We start from the raw sequence: 25839 nt of genomic DNA, 5'->3' as shown, positions 1-25839 counted from the left end.
AATAGACTACAAGCTAAACTGTATCGTAATCAGTTTGGTGGGGGGAGCAGGGGGAGCCCTACGACCTCCAAAACCGCTGAAAGCAGCTACAGCTGTTCCAGCCTCAGGGTGAAGAAGACACAACTGCAACAGGAGCTTCCCGCAGAAGAGCACCATTGTCTGCTGCCACCTGGGAATGAGAAAACCTGCCATAAATCGCACAGCACATGACCCTTTCCCTGTCTGAGGCCAGGACAATTCCCGGCAGCAGCGAGCAGGCAGCACAGGCTGCCCGGAGCCTGCCCGTCAGCGGCACTCCAGCCAGGCTGATAACCTTGACAGAGCCACTTGCAAGATTACAGCCCAAGGATTTCCTACAAGCACATCTAGAGAGGAAAGACTAAGTACCAAGACTAATGCTTTTCATCTTCAGTTGCTGCCAGTGCTATGAGCTCAAACTCAAATTTGGGGCGCGCAGAGACGCGGTCACGCTGCCACAGCCACTGAAAGCAAATGCTTTCCTCTAGCACTGATTGTTTCAGCTGAAGGGAAGCACAGACAAACACCTTTGTAAAGATTTAGCCACACATGACACGAGGCATTCTTTCACCTAATTTCTTCACTGTCATTGTCATGCAGTCTATATTCCAGAAGACCTAACCAGCTATGCCTACCTGGCAAGGGTAAACCTGTGCATCAGCACTGCTCTAGACTCCTGCAAGGGCAGCACGACACCTGAACAGACTGTATCCTTCCATCCAAGACAGGAACCAGCCCCAATTAGGATCACTGCTGCAATTCAGTGTGTTATCTGATCACACTTCACACACAATGACATACAGCTTGTCAACTTACTCCTTCCATTAAAAACACTTCATGTTGCGAAATGCTACAATTAGTTTTTAGGCATCAGCTTCAATCCAGCTGCCTTTGCCCAGCAGCAAGAAGCCTCAGGGCTCCAAAGATACCCTCCCCTGAGAAGGGCCAGAAACACACCTGGAAGCACCTGATGAGCCTGAATGCAGGCAAAAAATTCAGAAGCACTTCAGGCTACATGACAGCAGATCCCAGAGCCTTAAAAAAAACGCCTTGTGCCCAAAGTGTGATGGCCGTGGGTCTGTCACACACCTTGCTATCTTCCATACACCTTCCATACGTGTTCCTGCACATAACACTCCCTGCACGGGCAGAGGTTATCCAAGAAAAGACACAGCTGAAAGCCCAAGTCAGCCAAAGAGCCAGAACAAGCTGAGAGAGCCTTGTTTAGGTAAGGAAAAACCTGGAAAAAATGTGTCTTCCCGCCTGCTGCAGAAATCCACACGCACTTCCCCAGCCTTGAAAACACCTCACCGCGTCCCTGTCACTCAGAACTCCTTCCAATAGGACCAACCACATTTTAAAAGTTATTGGAAGGAGACGAGAAACATCCATCTGCTTGCTGAAAGGCAGCAGACGCAGGCAGCCTCCAAATCCAGACTTTAATTGAAACACTTTAATCTGCTGCCGCGGCCCCACATTCTCTGTATTCCCAGCAGTGCCGAGGCGTGCGCTCGGCTAATGGAGCTCTGACAGTCGTCCTGGGCCTGGCTCCCTGTCAAACCACTCCGGCCTCCAGCTCTGGGCCCACAGTCGCCTGCTGATACCCCACAGACTCCTTTTCTTCTAAACCATCTTCAAAACTCGATAATTAATGCACTATAACTGCATGAGACGCTTTAAGGAGCTGAAGGCAGAGTTTGCGACTGCCAAACCATACAGGAAAGTGGGAAACGTCGGGGAAAAGCTGAACTACAATGAAAACACCCAACTGGGCTGTCAATAAGTCACCTCCTGCATTGCACAACACTCAAATTCAGGCCAGTCACCTCATCCATCTGCAAATCAAGGTGTAACTCAATGCACGCAGATTGCTCCTGTGAGTAAGCCCTAGTTAGATGGCCAAGGCAGGACTTGGGAAGCTGTTCAGACTCCCACTCCAGTCCCTGGCCAGATTCTCTCTGTGGCTCAGCTGAACTGCTTCAGGCTGTGCTGAATCACCTTCTGGACAAGCTGACCCCAGCACTCCCATCCCAAGCCAGGTGAGCCACATCCCGTTGCAGCTGCACCTTCCAGCACGCCAGGGCACATTTTGTTCCTGCAGCCACATCCCCACGTTACTCGCCAGATTCTCAGGAACTCCAGCTCCTGACTCCCATGGGGAGCTTTCCCAGTGCCATGTTCACCTCTGACAGCCACCACCAACCCTGCCCACACCAGAGCCACTCCAGCTGAAGGGCATGAGCCAACACTCATATTATACATTCTTTTCAAACCTTTGATGGCCAAAGGACTTTCAGGAAGAGCATCTGCACTCCTGCCATCAAGTTGTATCAACAATCAAAGCTACCAAGGCCACAAACTGCAGGTTTGTGCCCATCTCCTCACAGCAAAGTCCTGCATGACACACGGGCTGGAGTCACTCCCAACACGCCTGTACTACAAAGGACCAGCTCTTTGCTACAGTTCTTCCATGCTATAAGAACCCCACTCCCAAACTCCAGCTGGCCAGAGATTGCCCCCAAGACTGGATGCAGAGGATAACCAGAGGTAACAGCAACATTTCACTGTGACCAGGACACGGGCTCTGCAAGAACCAAACACCTCAAGGTAACACCCGGCAAGGTACAACGGGATCCTCCTCGGTGCTGGGGCTGCTCCAGGATCTCCTGCCCATCCTCTGACGTGCGGAGCAGAGCTCGGCTCAGCTCCCCCCACACACACTGGGCTATTTTTGAGCTCAACGTGTCAGTTCCACCAGCCGTGGGAGTTTGTTTGTGTGGGTTAGCATGATTCGACTACTTTGAAACTTGGCTGAAGCCACATAATTCCCTTTTTATGAAGCCCCTTTGATGGCCATTTAACAGAGAGGGCAAGGTTTAGCCTCAGCTAGAGAGATTTGGGGTCAGAACTACTAGAAAAAGACACATAATGACTAATAATGAATCAGCCTTGAGTGGTTTCTTCATCTAAGTGTTAACACAGCGTATTAAACCCCTGGACTGGGATCAGCAGAAAGGCCTTGGCTGCACTAAATGGGTACAATGGTTTAACTAGAGAACCTCCAAATTGCTCTATTTAAACCCTGCAAGCTCCAAAAGGAGACACTGGAGCCAGTTTAACCCTTGCTCGTGTATGTTCAGCTGAAAGCAACAACTTGCTGTGCAGTTGATGGTGGGACTGACAATGGTGGGACCCATCATGCTCACAATTCTCATGAGAATCTCTTCAGCCAGGGAGAACTTCCACCACAAAGCGGTGAATTCTACTCTGCTGGCAACGCTGGAGCAACTTCCCAAAGCTTTCCTTTCATGGGGAAAACACACAGTTGTTATGCAATCGTGTTGATGAGAGCGAGAAGGGGCAAGCTGCTGGGGCAGCACATTGCCACAGCCATTGCACAAGGCTGATACAAGAGCCAGCGAGAGGAAAAAGGAGCTTAGTGCTGCTTCCCCGTGAAAATGTCTAATACCCAAGGAGCCCAGTCTCCCAGCAACACACTGCCATTTCCTTATTTCCCTCTCACGTAATTCCTCCTTCAAACACAAATGAGGAGACAGCTTCTAGAAACCCTCATTAGGCCTCTGCAGCATTCACAAAACCTCTGTGAGACCCTCCAGGAAAAGAGACACCGACTCCTGTTTGTGTCACAGCCGTTCCTCTTCCTGCTCCTGTCAGTGGCTTTTCCTCACAGGGGCAGTTTCTGTACCTGCCCAAAGATGCCACCACCTTGTTGATCAGGGTTTGCTTCACCTTCTCTCCTGTCGTAGCAGCTCCAAAGCTCCTGCCCAGCAAACCTTTGGGAGGAAGGGACACTGGACAGGAGGTGGGAAGCAGCCAGGTTGAAGAGGTACAAAAGATGCACCCCCCTCATGCTCCAATTAAGCTAACAACCACACAGCTCAGAAGCAGGTATTAATTATCTTGGTTCTTTCAGACTATTCCTCCTGCCCAAATAGGCTCAGGGCAGGTGCCACAGGTCCACTAGTTCACCCTGCCCACAGTGACCTGGCCCCATTTATACCTGTTGGCACTCCCTGAGAAGCAGCCTGGTCTCCAACTCAATCATGCTCTGGCATTAATCTCTTGGTAATCAAATGTTATTTGCTACAGCAAGAGAAATGCTGTAATGAAACATAAAATGTCAGTACTTCAGCCCACAGTTGATAAAGGCAATGCCTCTGTGAGGTTTTAGGAAATACTCTGTCTTATCCCCACTGTGGCAACTCTGCTTTGCCAAAGTTCCTTTCTAGCTTTTAGGCTTTTACTAAACCTCCCCACCAAAGGAGAACTAAAATACAACTCTCCTGCAGCACACAAGCAAGGAGAACAAAGGCCCTGTGAGCAGCAGGATAATGCTGCCTGCAGAATTAGCCATCCACAGCCATCGGCTTTCCTCGTGGCCATGAGAAATAACCACCAGGACGGGTGAAGCACCAACAAACGCTGCAAAAGAAAAGGAAAATGATCATAGAAAGGTGACCAGGCGAGGCCCTTGCACAGGTCATTGCGAAACGTGCGGCACCGGCATTGAACAATTCCACTTGACACCAGGATGATGAGTCACGGCACGGGGCTTATCACACGGGCACGCTGCTGGAGGGAGCAATCCACAGTCATCCCGGAGCCACGCGCCTCGCTGCCACACGCCGGGGATCGGGAGGAGCAGGACACAGCAGCCACCGAGGCTTTTCCACCCACTGGGCTGAGCGCGCTCTGCACGTGAGGAGAGAAATCCAGGCAGGTTCTCGTTGGGCCCCCAGAGTGTGCCAGGCCAAACCCAATGATCCATGAAGTCTACCAGCCCACTTTTTATCCTGGGTTTAAGTGCCACAGTGCCCACCTCCAAGAACTCCGGTGCAAAATGTGTTCCGCTGATGACTCCAACTCACCCAAAGACAAACCACAGAAACTAAGCCAGTTCTCTCATGGAAGGGAACATCCCCTCCAAGTTAGAGCAGAGCTGCCTCCCATTCTCCAGGAAAAGCTTAGCTCGTTAAAAACCTACAAAAAAAATCAGCTCGATTCCAGCCTTTCTGCAGTGCTCCTGTGCTGAGAGAAGGGCTGTGTTCTGCCGAGGATTAAAGCATCATGGACTTGGGTTACTATCCACTAAAACAACTCTAGGTACCCCCTTTAACAGGATCCCACCACACACAGTCAGTGAAACCTGCTCTGAGCTTTGCTCCCTACCAGCTATTATTGAAAATAACTCAAAAGTGGACAACCAGCCTGGAAGAAGCTAAGGCAGCCCAGTGGGAAGATCACGGCACTTGGGAGGGAGCTGTGTTCTCCCAGGACTGTCAATTCCAATCTCCACGAGAAAGATGGGGGTGAAAATGACTCCTCATCTCCCAACGAAACGCCCCATGAGTGCAGTGCAGCCACGGCAGGAACACAGCACTCCACACTCCAGCTGGGTCTCCTGTCTCCGAGATGGTGCAAGGGAAGGAACAAGGACAGCAGGGAGCTCTCAACGCTGCCCAGCAGCCACAGTGGTCCCTCTCCTCCCTCCTCATCCCCAGCAGCTCCTGAAGGCTGAAACGGAGCATCCAAAGAGCACAATCTGTGCTCCACGGTGCACTCATGAAGTCCTCTCTGTGAACATTCCCTGACCAGCCCTTATGAAAAAATGTGGCATTAAAAACAACCCCAGCGCCTGGACAGAGCTGGAATTCTAATGAAGTCACTTGGATGATTTATAAATGGAAATTCTGTGGAAAACAATTCATTCAGCGGGTCACTCAGAAGATTTTTAGCACAGAAGCAAGAAAGGGTTTCTTGTGAAAGCTGAGAAGAGACAAAGGCGAGGGGGACAGGAGGGAGGATGCAGCAAGATATCCTGCAGGTGCCCAGTTCATCCCAGTCAGAGCAGCACCTCCAGCTCCTGCCCAGCCACCGGAGCAGCTCTGACAGAGCACAAGAGTCCAACTTTGCATGGGCAGGGACTGAATGTAAATTGCTGCCTTGGTTAATACGTAAATTGCCGACTGTTCCCTTCTATTCCATCAGCTCCAGCAGAGACAATTATGAATACAGGCCTCCTGCCCTTTGGGATGATTAACATTCCCTTTCCTCAGTGTCCCCAGCACTGCTGACCCACATTCAGCTCCTGAAATGCAGTTCTATGTAAACTGCAACGTTCGGTGTCAGCAGAATGTGCCAGCCCAGCAGGGCCAGGCACACACAGCTCACGCTCTCCTCCTCTCCCTAAATAAACGCAGTGCTCGACTTCCAAAGGGCCAGGAAAATCCCACTCCTTTAATATCAGACCAGGCACCAAACTACTCCCTCGCTTCTCTTTTAAGGGAAAAGGGGACACAAGCCAGGAATGCTCAGGCTGTTATCTCCAACTGTCATGTCAAAGTCCACTTGACCTGGTAAATGTCCATCGGAAAGGAAAACAGGCTCCAACACCTAATCAATAGACCACCTTTAATTCCAGGCTCAGCAATGGACACCAGCCTACACCGTCATTAATTTCACCTCCTGGAAGAGGCCCAAAAACACAGGGTACAATCTATTTCCAAGCTCACACAGACATTCACAGTGGAATTCCTTCTGAGACACCGGACAAGCGCGGTTCCCAAGGAGGGGCCGTGACGAGCAAACCAGCTTTTCTCTGAGAGAATGTGACACGGGGTCAAGTTTGTGCAGGGATTTGGTGGCTATATTTGAACTGCCCGGTTCTCCTACGCAGCCACTACTGGGAGAGAGGGATCACCTCAGGAAGGGACTGCCAGCACACACAGCAACGGGGCTGCATTTGCGTTCCGTGATCAAAGAATTCTTTCAGATCCCTAAATGGGACCGTTTTGCCAAGGTTTTGCTTGCTTCCAAGTTGTTTCCATTAAGTGTTAAAAGTGTAACTGTGATGAAGACAAGCTCGCGGTAGCATTATTTTGTATTCCTGCTGCCAGTCGAAAATGCCTTCCTATACGGATTCGTCCTTTCCAACACATTTCTGACACCTCCCCTCTAACCCCCTGAATCCCAGAGCCTGAACCAAGCAGCTCCTCTCTCCTTTCCTACTCCTTTCCCAGAGCCAACAGCAACAGTCCTGTCAACGAAGGAAAAGTACTGAACCCACAGTGCTCTGGGTTTGCAGGCAGAATCCAATCCACTCGCTCGCACTCCTTTCCACAGGCTGGGATTTGAAAGGAAACCCGACCTTGGAGCTGAGAAAGCTTCCAGGTCAAGTTTCAGCTCCAAGCTATCCCAGCTCAGTGGAACAGATGGCAGTTGTTGCAGCACAGGTATTTCCCCGGGCTCGGGGAGCCCTCGGAGCTCAGAGGGACAGGGACAGGATCTCCTCGCTGCAGGCTAACGTGTCACACCCCAACCCACCACACACTCCAGAGCCCACCAGCACCTCACCAACCCACCAGAAAGGAGCTGTGCTGCTTCCCAAGGCCCACAACCTGCCCTTGGTCACCCCAGGGCAGCAGGAATGAGTGTACGCTGCTGTTAAGCATAGCACAAGTTTTCCAAGCTTAGCATCCTCTTCCATCACCCACAAACAATGTGCAAAATCCAGCCTTGGCCCTGCCAATGCGGGACACGATTCCCAGACAAAACTTTAGTGCATGCTTCAGACAAAATCAACTATTTCCATGCAAAACATGGTCTCTGCTTTGGTATTTTGCAAACTTCAGAGTCAGCACCATTGAAAAGAAACCTTGACCCAACGAGGGAGGCTTGGAAACAGGAACAGGAAAACAGCTTGGAGTTGGATCACTGTTTCTTCAGGAGCGATGTCCACTCAGGGGGATCAGTGCACTCCAAGCACCTGAACCCATCACCCTGTTTCTATCAGCGAGGTTCAGGTTTATCAGGGGGAGAACAACAGCACAGAACAGCTGAAGCGCAGGTTAAATTGTGGTATCGAGCACTTGGAGGCACAGGGCAAGCAAATACAGCCCAGCCCTGAAAAGAACTGTCCAGGAGGTGCAACAACCGATTTTTAAGCAGCCCCTGCAATGACTCTCACTTTGTTCCCCGGCGCAGAGCCGGAGCTCCCGCAAACCCGCGCCACGGTCACTTTCCCCTGGTCAGTTTCCACACAATGTCACCGGGAAACTGACCAGGGACACCCCGGGCAGCCCCTGCGGCGCCTCCCGGGAGCCCCGAGCGGGGCTGTGCCCGCGGCCTGTCCGCTGCCTGCCCAGCGCTGCCCCGCTCCCATCCTGCTGCAGTTCCCGGGCAGGATTCCGGTGTGGCACTGGTGCATGCAGGAAGACGAGCCCTCTCGGGGAGCTCGGTGTCACGGGCGGAATCACGAGCACAGCGCCGGTGCCGCGGATCTCCCGCCGCGTCCCGGGGCTCGCCCGCACCCGGATCCACGCGGAGCTCCCGCCGCGCTCCGGGGCTCACCTGGAAGCGCGGCCGCACCTGGATCCACCTGGATCCGCCGCTCCCTCGGGAGGCCCTTCCTGCGGTTTCTCACGGCCCTGGGAACGCTCGGCCACGATCGTTTTCTCCCCGCTTCGGTAAGAAACGACCTGCCCCCGCCCCACCTCCGCGTCCCCCCCGGCTCCAGGGGCGCATCCCGGGTACCGCGGGCGCATCCCCCCCGCTCCACCTCCACGTTATCCCGGCGCGGCGGGGACCCGCGGGGACCCCCCGCTGACAGCGGCCCCGGGCCCGCCCGGCCAGGGGGGAGCTCGCGGCCACCCCCCCGCCGCCCTCCGCACCCGCCCGGGGGGTGCGCGCCGGGCTCACCTTGGCGCGGGTCACCAGGTGCGTGGCGAGCTTCACCACGGCGAAGTTGCCCTTGCCGATGGTGCGCTCGATCTCGTAGTAGCCGATGCGGGCGGGCCCGGGGGGCCGCGGGGGCGGCGGGGCCGGGGAGAGCCGGGGGGCCGCGGGGGGACCCCCCGCTCCGCCGCCGCCGCCGCCTCCTCCCGCAGCCGCCGCCGCCGCCATCTTGTCGCGCGGAGCGAACCCCCCCCGCGGGGCTGCGGCACCGCGTGAGCTCATCCGCGGGGGGGCGCCGGGGGGGCGGCCGCTGCCATGGCAACGGGGGCGGGGCCCCGACGTCACGGCTGACGTCAGCGGCGCGCGGCGCCCCCGCGCGGCCGACGGAGGGAGCGCGGCGGACGGTTTTGGGGAGAAACCCGCCGGGAACGGGATTCTTGGTGCTCGTGACGTCACTGCGTCAAGGACCGCGCTCCCGAGCCTCGCCCCGGCGGGGAGAGAGACGTCGGAGAGCGGTGAAGTGACGTCACGGCCGCGGGGCGGGAGGCGCCGCGGTTTTGGGGGGAAACCCCGCGAGGAAACGGGGAGAAGAGAGATGGGGGAAACCCGCCAGTCGTGGAGGAAACTTGTTTTCGTGACATCGCTGCGTTTGGGGCCCCCCTCCTCTCGGCAGAGTGACGTCACGGGGCGGCGCGATTACGTCATGGGGCGAAACGCCGCAAGCTCGCTCCTCGTGACGTCACTCCCCGCGGGGACATCAGACAGACAGACAGACACACACACACACACGCACACGGGGCCGGGTCGCGCCTCCCCTCGAGGATGGCGGTGTGACGTCACAGTTCCGTGCAATGACGTCATTTCGGGGCGGGCGGGCCTTCCCCTGGCGCGCGGGGCGGAAGCGGAAGCGGCGGCGCGGGCGGCGCAGGCGCGCGGGGCCGAGCGCAGGGGACGCGCCCGCCATGGAGTCGCGGGGGAAGGAGCCGCAGCCGCCGTGAGTGCGGGGGGCACCCGCGGGGAGGGCCCGGCGCGGCGGGGGCATGGCGGAGCACCGGCGCGGGGAGCGCGGGGAGCGGGAGGGAGCGGAGCGCGGCGCGGAGGGAGCCGCCCCGCTGAGCCCAGCCCGCCGCGGTGGGTGTGAGCCCATCGTCCCGCGGCTCCTCCTGCGGTAATTCCCGCGGGATCCACAGGGACGGTGAGGGGGCTGGAGCGTCTCCCGTGCGGGAGCTGGGCCTGGTTAGTCCGGAGAAAAGACTGAGAGTGGATGCCGTCAGGCCACACAGGTACCTCCTGGGGGTGCTCAGAGCGCGGTGCCACGCTCTGTTCGGCGACACGGCCACAATCGGAACCAAACCGTGAGGAAGCGCTTCTTTCCAGAGCGCTGGAACGGCTGCCCAGGGAGGCCGTGGAGTGTCCCTCTCTGGAGACATCCCAAGCCCACCTGGATGTGCTCCTGTGTCACCTGCTCCAGGTGGCCCTGCCTTGGACAGGGTGATCCCCAGAGGTGCCTTCCAGCCCCAGCCATTCTGTGATTCTGGGATCAATCCCGCTGCTCCTGGAGCCAGATTATCCACCTGGGCTATGGAGCTCAGTGGCTGTAAGCTGGATCTCTGGACATTAATAGGGGCTAATCCCCAAAGTATCCGTGTTTGCTGTCAGGTTATTAAAGCTCAGGTGTGGGTCTGCAGAGCATCCTTGGAGCTGGCCTTTGTTTTCCAGTCCATGGCTCCAGGGGGAATGCCAGATGCATGGAATAACATCCCTGTTGTTGTTGTCAGCCAGCCACCAGTGCGCACAGGAACTGTGGATGTCAGGAAGGACAGTGTTTTCCAGCAGCCAGGCAGCCCTTATTTCCCAGCCATGGCACTGCTGGAAGCAGCTGGTGTGGGAACCGTTCTTTCCACAGGAACAGGATGGGCATGGGGGACTCCAACCCGGCAGCAGTGCCACATGCCGCTGAGGACATCCAGGGGGATGACAGGTGGATGTCACAGGTGAGGCTGGAGGGGCACAGGGAGCCCTGGGAGGGGGGATCCCCATCCCTGGTCACACTTGTGACCCTGAGGCCACAACAGCCCAGTTGTGTGTCCTACCTGTGTGTCCTGTCATGATGGAGCAAGGGAGGAGGGGTCTGGAGCATCTCTCTGATGGGGAGGGACTGTGGGAGCTGGGCCTGCTTAGTCCAGAGAAGACTGAGAGGGGATCTCATCCAGCCGTGTAAACGTCTCCAAGCAGCGCCAAGAGGAGGGCGGGTTAACGCAGGGAAGGGCGCGGGGGAATGGCAGCAGGGGAGGCCAGCTGGGCAGCTGTCCCTGCCCTGCAGCAGGGATAGATGCCCAGCAGGAATTGCCACCATGCTGCTCCTCTCTCACAGCACAATCGGTTTGTCCTGGACTGCAAAGACAAGGAGCCCGACGTGCTCTTCGTGGGGGACTCCATGGTGCAGTTGCTACAGCAGTACGAGGTAGGGATGAAGGGGGGAGAAAAGTGGGCTGGAGGAGCTGGAGTGTGTCTCTCGCTAACCCAGGAGCTGGTGATCACGTGCAATACTGATGATTCCCTCTGTTCCCATTTCACTGCTGTCTCCCGAGGCGTTCCTGCCCTGCTTCCTAAAAGCAGTGCCTGGGCACGGCTTTACGTGGCCGCTTGACCTCCCTGAGCTGTTTGTCTCCTTCTCTGGGGCCAGCTGCCTTCATTTTGGCACACATACAGAGCCCCTTGGTTCTCAGATTCCAGCCTCCCATCACATCCCCTGTGGGTGTCCCTGGTGTCCCCTACATTTGATCCCATAGCACTCAGGGTGCCTGAGGCATTGGCACACTGGCTTCTCCCTAAAACTGCCGGGGCAGAGAAGAGCAGTGGCTTTTTGGCTCTTGGGGCAAAGAAGAGCTCTGCTCCACCGTGGTGGTGGCTGAGCAGCTTTGTTCTGCAAGAGCTGCTTCCCTTTGTTCTAGTTTTGTTACCTGGGGATGAAAAGGATTTAATCAGGTCACAGATTCCTTCTTCAGAGGCCCCGTGCCTAAGTCTGGAACAGATCAGCGCTCTGGGTCTCTGCTGAGTTGGGCAAATCACTGCTCAGGAAGTCTTCCCCTTTGTGCCAGGTCTGAGAGATTGAACATCAGCAGCTCTGTAAAGCCTCGTCCTGTGTCTAAATGCCCTTTGTGGAGTGAGTTGCGAGAGAAGGGCTCCCATTAACTCAGTGCAGTGTGTTCCCTTCACAGTCAGGATGCTGCTCTGAAACAGCACCTTGATTTCTGCTTACAGATATGGCGAGAGCTCTTCTCACCACTCCATGCACTGAATTTTGGGATTGGTGGAGACACCACGGGACATGTTCTATGGAGACTGAAGAACGGTGAACTGGAGAACATTAAACCCAAGGTACCAGCAGAGAACCCAACTGGGCAGCCCTGTGCTGACCGAGGGGAGACAGAGTGGGGCAGAACTCAGGGAGCAGATGGACTTTTTTGTCTGAGCACCTGCTGGCACTGGGTGCTCCAGGCATTGGGGTGTGCTTGGGAGCAGAGCAGGGGGGGAATGGCTTCAAACTGAAAGAGAGAATGGCCTTCCAACTCAGGCCATTCTGTGATTCTGTGATTTACCTGTGCCAGGTGTAGCTTGGAGTTGCAGCCGCCTCTTGGGCCTGAGCTGTATCCATGCCCTCTGGAAAGGGATGAGAAGTATTCACTGCAGAGTTGGGGAAGATGTTCAGGTGTGCAGTGAAGGTCACCTGCCCTCTCTGCACCTGCAGTTGCAGCCCTGGACAGTGTCTTCCCCGAGAGCAGTGGGCATTGCCTGCCCAGAGCTAAACTCTGTCAGCCTGAGTTCAACCTTAAGCCCGACCCTCCCTGCAGCTCACCAGCCACCGATGGTGTTTATGCAGGGATTTCAGGGTCATCAGCCCGTTAAAACTTGCTCTGGAAAAGCTGCAAACATTCTTTTTTTTTTTCTCTTTGTAGGTCATTGTTGTTTGGGTTGGAACAAATAATCATGAAAACACAGCAGAAGAAGTAGCAGGGGGGATCGAGGCCATCGTGCGCCTGATAAACACCCAGCAGCCACAGGCCAAAGTCATTGTACTGGTACGTCTCCAGGAGCAGTCACTTTATCTGTCCTTTGCTTTATGCCTCTCCTTGCTGGCTTGGCTTTGCAGGAGCCCTCCGCTGGCTTGGCTTTGCAGGAGCCCTCCTCTGGCCCTTCCAGAGGTGGGTGGACTCATCCCGTTAACTATGCCACTCCGAAGTGTTGCTGAGGAAGTCCTGTGAGGGGAAGATAAGTGCCCAAATCCTAGTTGGCTTCTTTATCCTAACAGCTTAGCTGCTGCCTCTCTTGCTGAGGAGCTGGGCAATGGCAGGAAAAAAGCCCAAAAGAACAGAAGTTGTTATATTTAAAAATTAAAAGAAAACAGGTGCCCTGCCAGTCACGCTTGTAGCTCATCTGCATTTCACATTAGGTCTGGACGGGCAAATTCTGATTCAAGGGATGAGTTCCTCTTGTCACAGATATCCTGAATCTTGACAGGCAGCCCAAGTTGGAAGGGAAAGCAGGCCTCCTGTTGCCATCAGAGTCATGCAGAGCACTTTTTTTGCCTCCTCCTTGTGCCAGGGTCTGCTACCTCGTGGAGAGAAGCCAAACCCGCTGCGGCAGAAGAACGCCAAGGTGAACAACCTGCTCAAAGCCTCGCTCCCCAAGCTGCCCAACGTCCAGCTGCTGGACGTGGACGTGGGCTTCGTGCACTCGGATGGCACCATCTCCTACCACGACATGTTCGATTTCCTGCACCTGACGGGCGGGGGGTACGCCAAGGTCTGCAAGCCCCTCCACGAACTGATCATGCAGCTGCTGGAGGAGACCCCCGAGGAGAAACGAGCTGCCCTGGCCTGAGCCACTGATGTCGGCGCCGAGAGCATCATCCAGCCCATCAGATCAGTTCTGTCACTGGCACTACAGAATCCTTCTTTCTTAAAGCACTTTCCATTATAGAATGTTACCGGATGTCCGTACCTAGTGTTTTGAGGGGGAAGGCTCGTGTTTAACTGGTCTTGTACATACAAGGGCCGGCTTGGTTGGTTTTATTGCAGGAGGAAATTAGCTGAAGAAGAAGTTTTACTTTTAAACCATTCCTCATTTAAAACGAGAACAGGACTGTCACTCTGTGCCCCTCTCATGTCTTGTTGCTCTGTGGTTGTCCTAGAACCCCTTGTAGCCTGTCCGACACCACGCCTGGCTCACCATTCCTGGCTGTAGCCATCGTGCTCTGTGTATTTGCCTGGGAACAAGAATCACATTCCACTTGCAAAAGCCAGAACAGATGCATTTTTCCAAACTCGGTCCCACCTTTTTAGAGGTTTGGGGTTTTTTTGATTTTTTTTTTTTTTTTTTTGTCGTTTGTTTTTTTTTTACTGGGGGGTTTAAATGAAATGTGTTGTTTTCTCACTCCTTTCTGAAGCAGCATGAAACTGGAATTCAGAAATTTAAAGAAGCAAACGGTTACCTGAGCTCGTGCAACACTCCCAGGTGCTTGTCTCATGCTTGTCTCCCCATGCCTGCTAGCCAGGGCATCTTCCCTCCCACGCAGCTCTCCCGGGGGCACCTTCCTTCCCTCCCACGCAGCTCTCCTGGGAACACTCCTGTTCCGGTGCTGCTGCTCTGCCCTGCTCCTGCTGCCTGTGGGGTCGCTGGCTTTTAGCAGTTGCTCAGTGTAGGATTTTAATGATCCAATAATCTGGCAGTCACTTCCTTGCTCCCTGGAACTGACAGACATCCCTCTGAGGTCCCTGCACCACAGGGGTCTTTGCAGTGCTGTTCCTTGTTCCTTTTTTTCTTTTTTTTAAATCAAGTATGACTTTTTTTTCTAAAGCAAACCCACATGAACAGCCCCTGGCTACAAGGCCCAAATCACACTGAAGCTTTACAGATCCCAAGGTGTATATTTCTTTATTGCTACTGGTTTACTTGTATAAACATTTTATTTGAGCAACTACAGCCTCTTACAGTAAAAAGTGAAGTTAAGGCGTAGCTTTCCCTGCCCTAGACACTGCTCCTCACCTCTAGCAAGGGAGCTGGAGGGGCAGGTGCCCCCCTAAGGGGCTGTGGCTAGGTGGGACTTTGGTTTGTTTGTAGTTAGGGCTTGTTTTAGTGAGACAGCCTTTCATTTAAAACTGAGAGGTTCTCTTTCAGAAAGAAACAGTTTGGACCCAAGAAGCAGGGCCCTGGATGAATTGATAACTTGCAAATTGATAACTATTTTAAACCAAGTCTCTTCTTCCCTGGCTTACCTGCTGGAGCTGGAGCTCAGTGGTGCCACACAGGCCTCGCTGCGTTTGTGCTTCCCGTGGGATCCACGTGCAGGTAAATCTGGGAGGAACAGAGAGCTTCCCTCTGTGTGCCGAGGGAGGTGCTCAGGTGTCAGGTCCTTGCTGAAGCCCATAGGTACTGTACATAGTCTGTCTGCCCTTTGCTGTAGCCAAGGGGCTGGTGTGTAACTCTGACCTAGCATTGAGGAATCCCGTAACGTCCCACCTCATCCCCCTCCTCCTGTAGATTTGATCATAGCAGGATTCCTGCCTGGATTGCATGCATAGTGTGTGTTTTGTTTCCAGTATATGTGATCTACACACAGATGAAGGAAAGGTGAAGTGTTCCCCTTGCCAGGATCAGACGCAGGGAGTTGCGGAGTGCCACGGGAGAGGAGGGATCACATCCTGCCCCCATGATCCAGACCAGGGATGCTGCTCCCTGAGGCTGGCTTTGCACTCGTGGCCTTGCAGGGCAGGCTTTGAGGGAACGCTGCTCACGCTTCCCGTAAGGTGCTGGCTGGAGAAATTGGGGAAGGGCAAGTGGAAAATCAGATGTTAAAAGTACACTGCAGTGGAGAGTTCCCGGGGAAGGGCTTATCCCACCCCCAGCCCCCTCAGGGAGCCAGGATAAAACTCATTCCTGAGAGCTTTCCATCTCTCCAGGCTTGTGAGAAAAGGCAAGTGTGTGCTAGTTAATCTGTGCATCCCTGCTTCCCTTCCCGCTGCTGCTGCTGCATTTGGCTGAAGAGATGCTAACCAGGAATGTACTCCAGTAAAGCTCCGGCTTCTCCGCTCGGCACCCTGTGCCCGCTGTGAGTCAGCCCCTTTGGCAGGGTGCCGAGTGGACCGGGAGGTTTGGCAGGCTCCGGAGGCTCTGGAGTGTCACCAGGGAGGCTCTGCTGGCTCTGCTTTGGCTTGGCTTGCTGAGGTGCCACGCTCTGTGCTGGTTCAGTGCTCACGGCTCTGCTCCGTCCCTGGTGCTGGAGAGGGAGGACGGCGTCTTCTCCACTCAAACTTGGCTCTGCCTGGCAGGAAACTGCCCTGCTCACCTGAGAGGTGTTGTGAGCAAGAGGGTTCTGCCTCCTCGCTTACCTAGTGCTGAAAACCGAGTGCCTCGTGTGGGAAAGCTTCAATTCCAGCTCTGGATGTCCCTCGAGAGGGGCCTGTGCTGGAACTAAGGGCTTCTCTAAGTGAGCATTCCCAGTTTGGTGTTTATTGCAGCAGAGAAGAAAACAAACAAACGGAAGATGTGAAATGACAGAGTCTTGTGAGGTGCGGGGCGGGAGGACGAGGCAGGATGGGAGCCATGAGGAGGAAGGCCTGTCCCTCCCCTCGCTGCCCACCCACCGCCCCGAGCCTCTCCCCGGGACACAACCATTGTGATTCTGCTTTGGCAAAAATGCATCGGCTGGTAGAACTCACTGTTAGTGCATATTTCAATATAAATGTCAATGTTTCACCCACCGTGTCGCAGCCTGTGTGTGTGTGTGTGTGTGTGTGTACGTGCTGAGGCATCTCCTGCTCTGTCTCCACGGGGCTGAGGAGGTGCTGCCAAACCTCCCACCGAGGGCCCTCCCTGGCCCTGGGAGCTGTGCTCAGCCAGATCCTCGCTCCTGATTTAATTCCTGCTTTTCCCCGCTCCGTTTGGGGCTTTTTCCTGTCTGTTTTTCCTCCTTTCTCCGTGCAGAGCTGAGGTCCTGTGAGTGTGATGCTGCAGGTAAAGGGAACCGGTATTTCAGCCCTCGACAGGACATCGGCTTGTATTCAACTGCCGAGTGGTTTATCTCTAATAGCCCTGGAGGGAACAGGGAAGGCACATCCCCACGCAATCCCCCTCACGGCCATCCCACGGAGGCGACTCGAGTTCGATCAGAGTCGGTTGGAGTTCTGCTTCTAGTCCTGCATGGGCGTCCGTCTGTCCCTGAGGTCATTCCATCTGCCACCAGCGTCACCACCTGTACCTGGAAACAATGTGCAGACTGTCCAAACCGGGGGATCCTCAGGGAGAGGAGGCCCAGAGAAATAAAGTGCACAATAGCAGCAGCACTTGTCTCGTGCCGTTTGTCCCACGGAACCGGCGGCAGAGGTCCTGGATGTCTGAGCGAGCCCAGAAAGTGGCTTTGTGACAGGTGATGTGGGGCTGAGCCGCTTCAGAGGGGGATTTTAAACCAAAAATCCCAATTGCAGACACAGAAAACATGATAAAAAGGCCCCAGAGCCCTTAGAGAGAGGCCTGGAGGTGGTCGGCTCAGTGGCAGCTGGGACAGGGGTGTTTTCAGAGACACGCACTAAATGCAGCATGGCATCATTCCTGCTTCCCCGATGAACACAGCCATGGGAGAACTTCCAAATCACTTCAGCCTCTGGTGATGAGGGGTGCTGCAAACTGAAGGGAGGCTGCAGGAGCCCCTGTGGGAATCCAGAGAGCATCAGGAGAAAGGGATGGGGCAGAGCCATCCATCGCCTGGCAGGGGATTATTCTGTCTCCCCATGGACTTTGGGGACAGGCAGGCTGGGCAAGGGGCTCAGTGAGTGTCTGGAGCATGGACACGGCCCTGGGACCTCCCTGCAGGGTGGGGGACAGGGACTCCAGTACAGGGTCTCCTCTGAAGCAGGGGCTCCTCTATGGGGCCAGGCTTCCCCTATGGGGTCCTGTATATGGGCAGGGCTCCACAATAGAGGAGGGCTTCCCCTGTGGGGTCCCATATGGAGCAGGGGCTCCTTTATGGAGCCGGGCTTCCCCTGTGGAATCCTATATATACTCCTATAAACCAGGGCTCCCCCTATGGCGTTCTATATAGGACAGAGCTCCCCTATGGCGTCCTATACAGGGTAGGGGCTCCCCTATAGGACACGGCTTCCCCTGTGGGGTCCCATATGGAACGTGGCTTCCCATGCGGGATCCCGTATGGAGCAGGGGCGGCCCTACGGCCCCGGGCTTCCCCCGCGGGTCCCTCGGAGCGGGGGTTCCCCGCCGGGCCGGTCCCCCCCGGCCCCGCCCGCCGCGTCACTTCCCCGGCCGGGCGCTGCAACCCGCGACGGGAGTGACGTCACCGCCGGTCCGTGTTTACCGCGGCTGCGGAACGGGAAGGGACAGAGGGACAGCGCCGGCATCGGGATCGGGATCCGGGCACCGGCTCCGCGCTCCGCCCGCAGCGCCAGCGCGGCCCCGCTCCGGCCCCGGCCATGGGGCAGCGCGCCCGGGCGCGCCCCGGCTGAGCGCCCCGTCCCGTCCCGTGCCGTCCCGTGCCGTCCCGTGCTGTGCCGTCCTGTCCCGTCCCGCCCCGCGGACCTTGGCCGGGGATGCTGGCGGGATGCCGGGCTCCGGAGCGGCCGCGCTGGCCTGGGCGCTGCTGGCCGGGGCACTGCTGCTGCTGCCCCCGCCGCCCGTCCTGCCCCAGCCCCAGCCCCACCGGCGGAACGTGAGCGAGACGGAAGCCCAGTTCAACACCACCTACACCGACTGGGTGGACGCCGACCTGCTCCACATCTACGCCTTCAACCACAGCGTGCGCAGGAACGCGGTGAGCCGGGTGGTCGCCACCGCCGCGTCCCCCGCGGGCTGGGTGTCCCCTGGGATCCCTCGCACCGGGAGTGTTGGGCGTGCGGGGCACGGCAGCCTCTGCCACGACGGCCGAGCAAAGTCCAGCCGTCGGGATGAGCCGCCGCCGCCCGACCTGCCCGGCCAACGCCTCGCCTTCCCCTGTCCCCGCAGACCGAGGGCGTGCGGGTGTCGGTGAACGTCCTCTCCGACCACAAGGACCTGCCCGTGCTCTTCGTGGTGAGGCAGAAGGAGGCGGTGGTCTCCTTCCAGGTGCCGCTCATCCTCCGGGGCCTGTGAGTACCAGCGGGTTCCCCACGCAGGGATGGATCCCCGGGCTGGGATCCCCCCGACAGGGTTCCCCCCTGCGAGGGAGGTCACGCAGCCCCTCCTGCCCCAGGTACCAGCGGAAATACGCGTACCAGGAGGTGAGCCGCACGCTCTGCCAGCCACAGACCAAGACCGAGGTGGAGACCCAGCACTTCTACGTGGATGTCTCCACACTCTCCCTCAATGCCTCCTACCAGCTGCGGGTCACCCGCGTGGAGAACTTCGTGCTGCGGTGAGGGGAGCCCCGAACCACAGACCCGCTCCCTGCCTGCTGCCCGTGGGGGCTGTGGGGGCTACAGGCTCCCCTTGCCACCCATCACCTCTCCGTGCTCTCTCTGCAGGACAAATAAACGGTTCAGCTTCAACGCCACGGCCTCCCAGCCGCAGGTGAGGGGAGCTGGCACAGTGTGGCACGGGAGGGGGGCTGTGCCACGTGGCCACCGTGGCAGCAATGGGCCCTTTCTCCCCCACAGTACTTCAAGTATGAGTTCCCTGAGGGAGTGGACTCGGTGATCGTGAAGGTGACCTCGGCCATGGCCTTCCCCTGCTCTGTCATCTCCATCCAGGACATCCTGGTAGGTTTGGGCAGTGGGGTCTCGGGGTGATCCGTGGTGCCCGGCGGGGCTGACGGGCCCTCTGCCCCCCCAGTGCCCTGTCTACGACCTGGACAACAACGTGGCCTTCATCGGGATGTACCAGACCATGACGAAGAAGGCGGCCATCACGGTGCAGGTGGGCACGGTGCTGTGCCATGGGGCTGTGCCACGGGGCTGTGCCACGGGGCTGAGCTGCTCCCAGCCCCTGCCCGGTGCTGCCGGGTACCTCTGGTTATCAGAGCTCGCAGAGGATATCCCTGGGATAACCTCTGGCATGGGAGACCCCCAGCTGGGCTCTGCTGACCCCCATCTCTCCCCCCTGGGACGGCTGCTGCAGAAGAAGGATTTCCCCAGCCACAGCTTCTACGTGGTGGTGGTGGTGAAGACAGAGGACGAGGCGTGTGGGGGGCCTCTGCCCTACTACCCCCTCTCCAAAAACGCCTCTCCAGGTATGTGGGGGGCTGGAGGAGGCACCCACCCTGCTGCTGTGGGCTGTGTGTGGGGACACACTGAGGATAGGGCAGAGAGCTGAACCCTGGCCATGCTCTCTCCCAGACGAACCTGTGGATCAGCACAACCGGCAGAAGATGCTGGAGGTGATGGTGTCACCTGCCATAACCTGTGAGTCTAGGAGGGGCTGGGTGTGCTGGGGGTGGTGGGCTCTGCAGGGACCCACAACAGGTCCCCAGAGGTGCCACCCCCCCTGAGGGCTTGTTCTGGCTCTGCACAGCGGAGGCCTATGTGAGCAGTGTGCTCTTCTGCCTCAGCATCTTCCTCTCCTTCTACGTCCTCACGCTGCTCATCGCCTGCTGGGAGAGCTGCCGGTGAGTTCCTGGGTGTTGCTGCTCCTCTGGGTGCTGGGCCTACGGGCACCATCCTGTCCCTGATGTGGCAGGGGCCCTCGGGCTGTGCCCCCTCGCCACAGCCAGGCTGATGGCTGCTTCTCTCGGCAGGCAGCACAAGAGGAAGGGGCTCCTGTCAGCCATGGACTCGCCCAGCCTGGACACAGGTGAGGGATGGAGGCAGCAGACACCGGCATGGAGGGACCTGCCTGTGGGATTCCCGCTTATTCTGGCCTCTTGAGCCCTGATCCTGCAGGAATTCCCCACTATCCCCCTGAGCCCTGCTTACCCTTCGGCTCCCTGGGGACAAATCCCGGTGCCAGGGGTCCAGGGAGGTCCCAGACTTCGCCACTGTGGGGCTGGCAGGGCTGCGCTGGGGCTTTGCATCTCACCAGCTCTGTCTCTTTCTTCCCACGGCTTTCCGGGGACTCCCAGCATCGCTCCTGGGTAGGTGCCAGCTCTGTCCTCGGCTCTGAGCTCGCTCTGTGCCAGGGCAGAGGTGCAGGACTCTGCCCTGAGCCCAAGGGCCATGCAGCCCTGGGACAGGGGTGCCACCAGGGCTGACAGAGACCATCCTGTCCCACAGGTCACTCCCGCAGCATCCCCGACTCCTTCCTGGGCCGTGGTTACGACAGCTACGGTTACGGCTCCTTCGGTGAGTGCCTTGTGCTGTCCCCCTGTCCTTCACCCCCCTGCCCACGGGCCGTGCCCACCCTCTGCCCTCCTTGCAGGGAACGGCTCCTCCAGCAGCACCGAGGGTGTCACAGACAGCCTGGGCTCCACAGAAGTCTCCTACAGTTACGTGGGTGAGTTGTGGGGCGACTGGTGTGGCCGCAGCCCTGCAGAGCCACGTGCACGGTGGTGTCCCAGCTCTGCCCCTCTCTGTCTCTGGGGCAGGTCCCAGGGCTGGCAGCCCCTCTGTGCAGCCCACAGCGGGGTCTCCACTGGCAGACACGTGTGGGGGAGCCCTGCTCCAGTAACTGTGGCTTTCCTTTGAAGGGCAGGAGCAGTTCAAGCGGCGCACACCCTCCGCCCTGACGAGGCCGCTGAGCATTCCCATGGGTAGATGCTGGTACTGGGCAGGGTTGGGCCAATCAAAGCAAAATCTGCCCAGCCCCAAGTTCATGCCCAGGGCACAGAGCACCCCAGCTCCCCTCCCTCAGAGCAAGGGCAGCACCAAGGGACTGCAGGGCAGGATGTTGTTTGCCTGTGCCCCAGCTGTCCCCAGTGTGGCAGAGCCCCGGGGGACGGGCATGGGTGACATTCACCCACATGGCGCAGCCACCACGTCCCCCCGGGCAGGGACAGCGCAGGGTCCAGGGGATTAGAGCCCGTCCCTGGTGAGAGTTGTCAGGGAAGCAGCCGAGTGGTTAATTGGGTGTGATTGGGGTCCCACGGGGTGGGTGCCGGGGTGGGCTGGGCCAGGGACTCCTCTGACAGCCCCGGCTGGGCCGCAGGGGAGCGATCCCTGGAGAACGTGGCCGGCCGGCCCCGCCTGGACTCGCTCAGCTCCGTCGAGGAGGATGACTACGACACCCTGGCTGACATTGACTATGACAAGAACGTCATCCGCACCAAGGTGTGTCCCACCCCAGCCCCTGCTGCCCACTGCCCACTGCCCAGACAACCCCTCACCAGCCTCTCCTTCCAGAAATACCTGTGTGTGGCCGACCTGGCGCGCAAGGACAAGCGGGTGCTGCGGAAGAAGTACCAGATCTACTTCTGGTGAGCGGGGGGCAGTGGGGATGGGGGCATTGAGCAGTGTCCCGACCCGGGGCGGGCAGCAGGGACCCCCTGACACCCCCCTGCCTCTCGCAGGAACATCGCCACCATCGCTGTCTTCTACGCCCTGCCTGTCATCCAGCTTGTCATCACCTACCAGACAGTAAGTGGGGCAGGTTGGCAGCAGCTGGGGCTCCTGGGAGCTCTGGGGGCTGCAGTCCTAAACTGTGCTCCCCAGCACAATGGGGACGCCTCCGGGGGTCCCCCCGACCCTCACCCTGCCTGTGAATGCAGGTGGTGAACGTTACTGGCAACCAGGACATCTGTTACTACAACTTCCTGTGTGCCCACCCGCTGGGGAACCTCAGGTGGGTTCAGGGTGGCTGGGGGTGGGTGGCTGAGGGTCCCCTGTGCCCAGGGCTGTGCTGTGGCGGGGCCCCGAGGACAAGGGAGGGTCCACAGCACTCAGGTGTGGACTGGCCCCTCGCAGCGCCTTCAACAACATCCTCAGCAACCTGGGCTACATCCTGCTGGGTTTGCTCTTCCTGCTCATCATCCTGCAGCGCGAGATCAACTACAACCGGGCGCTCATGCGCAACGACACCCACGCCCTGGTAAGGGACGGGGGTCGCTGGGGTGCCCTGGGGGAGGCCTCAGCCCCCCACGAACCCCCTGCTTCCCCTGCCCTCCGCCCCACAGGAGTGCGGCATCCCCAAGCACTTCGGGCTCTTCTACGCCATGGGCACCGCGCTCATGATGGAGGGGCTGCTCAGCGCCTGCTACCACGTCTGCCCCAACTACACCAACTTCCAGTTCGGTGAGTGCCCCCCCAGCCCCCCACTGCCCACGCCGGGGCCGCCCCCACACCCCTCTCACCGCTGTGCCCCCCCAGACACCTCCTTCATGTACATGATCGCGGGGCTCTGCATGCTGAAACTCTACCAGAAGCGCCACCCAGACATCAACGCCAGCGCCTACAGCGCCTACGCCTGCCTGGCCCTCGTCATCTTCTTCTCCGTGGTCGGCGTGGTGAGTAGGGTGGGCGTTGTGGCGGAGGGGGACACACACGTGGGTCACCCCCACAGCTCACTGCCCACCCCCCACTCTCCCTGCAGGTCTTTGGGAAGGGGAACACGGCCTTCTGGATCGTCTTCTCCGTCATCCACATCTTGGCCACGCTGCTGCTGAGCACCCAGCTCTACTACATGGGGCGCTGGAAGCTGGGTGAGGGCAGGCACCATGAGCAGGGTGGGCGGGGGGCAGCACAGTGGCCCCCCCAGTGTCACCTCCCCTCTCCCCACAGACTCGGGCATCCTGCGCAGGATCCTGCACGTGCTGTACACGGACTGCGTCCGGCAGTGCAGCGGGCCCATGTACGTGGTGAGTGCTGGCAACGGGGCCCCCCTGGCTCTGCGGAGACCCCTCCTGGCAGCCCCTGCCCCGGAGCAGCTGCCCACCACCCCTCACAGCCCCCCTGCCCTTTGCAGGACCGAATGGTGCTCCTGGTCATGGGAAACATCATCAACTGGTCGCTGTAAGTGCAGAACCAGACCCCACCCTGCTTCTCCCCGTCCCTGCCACTGCTCCCACCCTGCTCCTGCCGTTCCTCCGCTGGGGCTGGGCTGAGGACAGCCAGATCGTGACAGCATGTGAGCCCAGCATGACAGATCCCCCTGCAGCTGTGGCACCACGATGTCACCTCACGCTGCCTGACCTCCCGGGGGTTGCTGGCCTGCCTGGGGGACAGCAGGCACACGGGCACCACAGGGGGCCCCAGGCTGTGCTGACCCTGCTGCCTGCCCTGCCTCCCCAGCGCTGCCTACGGCCTCATTGTCCGCCCCAATGACTTCGCTTCCTACCTGCTGGCCATTGGCATCTGCAACCTCCTCCTCTACTTCGCCTTCTACATCATCATGAAGGTGGGAGCTGAGCCCCCGGCCCCCATGGGCCTGGTGGGGAGGGCAGGGCAGGGCAGGGCACTGCTGCCAGCTCCTGCCTGCACAGTGACACCGGACTCTCCTGCAGCTCCGCAGTGGCGAGCGCATCAAGCTCATCCCCCTGCTCTGCATCATCAGCACCTCTGTGGTCTGGGGCTTTGCCCTCTTCTTCTTCTTCCAGGGGCTCAGCACCTGGCAGGTGAGCAGGAGGGTGGCCTGGGCAGTGGGGTGGGTGGGATGGCCACGGGCGGGCACAGTGACACTGGCTCTGTCCCCAACAGAAAACGCCAGCGGAATCTCGGGAGCACAACCGTGACTGCATCCTGCTCGACTTCTTTGACGACCACGACATCTGGCACTTTCTCTCCTCCATCGCCATGTTCGGCTCCTTCTTGGTAGGTGCTGGTTCCTCCAGCACAGCAGACCCTGCCCCTGCCCCCCAGCTCCCCATGCCCCGCTCCCCTCGCTCTCCTTGCTCCGCAGGTGCTGCTGACACTGGACGATGACCTGGACTGCATCCAGCGGGACAAGATCTACGTCTTCTAGGAGCCTGCAGCCTCATGCTGCCCTGGGACTGTGCCAAACACCCCGCTGCAGCCCCGGGAGGGGGCACCCACCCCCGGGGAGGGATGTCCGTGCTGCAGGTCCTGCCAGCCGCTCCGTCCCCCTCCCCACGCAGCCTGGGGGTCCTGGTGCACCTCCTCCCTGTCAGCCAGGTCCTTCCAGGCACTATGTGCCCGTCCCTGGGCCTGTCATGGCCAAAAACAGGGCTGGGGGGCCACCGGGGCACCATCCTCGGTGGCAAGTGACACTGGAAAAGGTGCTGCTGCTCCGTGTCCGTGTGCCCGTGGGCGCGGCGAGGGGATTGTGGCGAGTGCCGTGCCAGCAGCCCCGCGGCCCCCCGAGCTCGTGGGTGTGGGTTTCTCTTCAGTGCCTGAGTCGTATGGGTGGGAGGTGGGGGTGTGTGGGGCCAGCGCGGTGGTGGCAGTGGCCAGAGAGGCTCCACTCGTGTCTCCTGCAGTGTCCCGGGGGGGTGGCTGTGGCGGGCCCCCGTTGCCGCTCCCACCGAGGTGCCGCGCGCTGTCCGCGCGTGGATCTGCTGGGAAGGGACTCGCATTAAAGTGTCTGCACTTTGCCTGCCTGTGCCTCTTGCCTCCTGCCTGGGCAGCAGGAGCCCGGGGGGTCCCAGGGGCATCTGCCACGGGGTGTCAGCCAGGCAGTGCTGTGGCACTGTCTCCTCTTTCCCGCGGGATTTTGGGAGAGTGGAGATGCTGCGGCGCTGCTGCTGCTCTGGAGAACCTCTGTGGGAGGCTGGGGGTGGTCTGTGGGGCACAGGGTGAGGGCTGGCAGCCCCAGGGGTAGGAGGGATGCCCAGGGGGGTCCTATTTCACAGGCAGCAAAGCTCCTGGGGCCCCCGTGGCATCGCAGCGGTGCCAGGGCTGCTGCGTGCCCCGCCGTGCCCTGACCCGCTCCAGCTGGTGCCCGCGGGGCAGAGGGAATCCCGGGATGCTGCGGGATGCCCAGGCATGGTGCCAGCGGGATGCCCGCAGCTCGCAGCCTGCCCCGGCGGTCCCGGCCGGACTCCGTGGGCGGTGGGTCACCACGGGGACCTCTCTGGACCGCCCCGGCTCCCGGCGGTGAGCACATGGGGAAACCAGCCATGAAGTCAGGGCGGGAGCCCTCGGCGCTGCCGCCTGGCTATAAAAGGATTTACTCCATCAGCCCCCGGCCCGGTTCCGCCCCTGCCCCGCTGGGGCGGAGGCACGCGGGGAATGCTTGGGCTTTCGTCGCTGGTTTTCGGAGTCTTTCCCCAAATATGGTGCCTGGGATGGAGTCATGGAGCGCTGCGGGGCCGGGCGC

General features: G+C 58.8%; 3 protein-coding genes across 10 annotated transcripts in view; 2 read left to right on the top strand and 1 right to left on the bottom strand.

Moving 5' to 3' along the window:
* Positions 1 to 8924, bottom strand: part of SIK3 (SIK family kinase 3) — a 72751-nt gene extending 63827 nt beyond the window's left edge. For all 4 annotated transcript variants that reach the window (XM_027739252.2, XM_027739253.2, XM_027739255.2 and 1 more), the window contains exon 1: positions 8737 to 8924. The gene's annotated coding sequence lies outside the window, so the exon portion shown is untranslated. The remainder of the gene's footprint in view (positions 1 to 8736) is intronic.
* On the top strand, positions 8401 to 13707 carry PAFAH1B2 (platelet activating factor acetylhydrolase 1b catalytic subunit 2). 4 transcript variants are annotated; one of them, XM_027739261.2, is made up of 6 exons: positions 8401 to 8504; positions 10619 to 10706; positions 11087 to 11176; positions 11977 to 12093; positions 12672 to 12794; positions 13318 to 13702. In XM_027739261.2, the coding sequence occupies exons 2-6, from the start codon at positions 10626 to 10628 to the stop codon at positions 13594 to 13596; spliced, it is 690 nt and encodes a 229-aa protein (XP_027595062.1). In that variant the 5' UTR covers positions 8401 to 8504; positions 10619 to 10625; the 3' UTR covers positions 13597 to 13702. The 4 variants fall into 4 exon arrangements, with proteins under 4 accessions (XP_027595062.1, XP_027595061.1, XP_027595060.1 ...); XM_027739260.2 differs by lacking the exon at positions 8401 to 8504 and adding an exon at positions 9126 to 9232; XM_027739259.2 differs by lacking the exon at positions 8401 to 8504 and adding an exon at positions 9140 to 9227 and having other exon boundaries at positions 13318 to 13707.
* A 4390-nt stretch (positions 13708 to 18097) lies between these two features.
* Positions 18098 to 25114, top strand: SIDT2 (SID1 transmembrane family member 2). 2 transcript variants are annotated; one of them, XM_027739263.2, is made up of 28 exons: positions 18098 to 18535; positions 18727 to 18848; positions 18953 to 19114; positions 19224 to 19269; positions 19356 to 19457; positions 19531 to 19614; positions 19816 to 19927; positions 20034 to 20099; positions 20209 to 20302; positions 20432 to 20487; positions 20756 to 20767; positions 20907 to 20975; positions 21052 to 21126; positions 21320 to 21382; positions 21778 to 21899; positions 21972 to 22045; positions 22139 to 22205; positions 22337 to 22410; positions 22533 to 22656; positions 22742 to 22859; positions 22935 to 23071; positions 23158 to 23266; positions 23346 to 23422; positions 23530 to 23576; positions 23856 to 23961; positions 24068 to 24178; positions 24261 to 24374; positions 24463 to 25114. In XM_027739263.2, exons 1-28 carry the CDS (start codon positions 18326 to 18328, stop codon positions 24523 to 24525), a joined length of 2616 nt encoding a protein of 871 aa, XP_027595064.1. In that variant the 5' UTR covers positions 18098 to 18325; the 3' UTR covers positions 24526 to 25114. The 2 variants fall into 2 exon arrangements, with proteins under 2 accessions (XP_027595064.1, XP_027595066.1); XM_027739265.2 differs by lacking the exon at positions 21320 to 21382 and having other exon boundaries at positions 18099 to 18535.
* Positions 25115 to 25839: the final 725 nt, after the last annotated feature.

This window comes from Pipra filicauda, unplaced genomic scaffold (assembly GCF_003945595.2).
Source record: "Pipra filicauda isolate LSUMZ 115617 unplaced genomic scaffold, ASM394559v2 scaffold666_size289731_pilon, whole genome shotgun sequence".
NCBI lineage: Eukaryota > Metazoa > Chordata > Aves > Passeriformes > Pipridae > Pipra > Pipra filicauda.
Note: the sequence above shows the minus strand (reverse complement) of the source record. Positions and strands in the feature narration are given on the sequence as shown.

Coding starts and splice junctions, on each gene's coding strand:
- SIDT2 (XM_027739263.2), top strand. CDS start 18,326: ATGCCGGGCTCCGGAGCGGCCGCGCTGGCCTGGGCGCTGCTGGCCGGG. Junction 21,383..21,777: donor GCCGCTGAGCATTCCCATGG/GTAGATGCTGGT, acceptor GCTGGGCCGCAG/GGGAGCGATCCCTGGAGAAC. Junction 23,072..23,157: donor TCTTCTCCGTGGTCGGCGTG/GTGAGTAGGGTG, acceptor CTCTCCCTGCAG/GTCTTTGGGAAGGGGAACAC.
- PAFAH1B2 (XM_027739258.2), top strand. CDS start 9,675: ATGGAGTCGCGGGGGAAGGAGCCGCAGCCGCC. Junction 11,177..11,976: donor AGTTGCTACAGCAGTACGAG/GTAGGGATGAAG, acceptor TTCTGCTTACAG/ATATGGCGAGAGCTCTTCTC. Junction 12,795..13,317: donor AGGCCAAAGTCATTGTACTG/GTACGTCTCCAG, acceptor TCCTTGTGCCAG/GGTCTGCTACCTCGTGGAGA.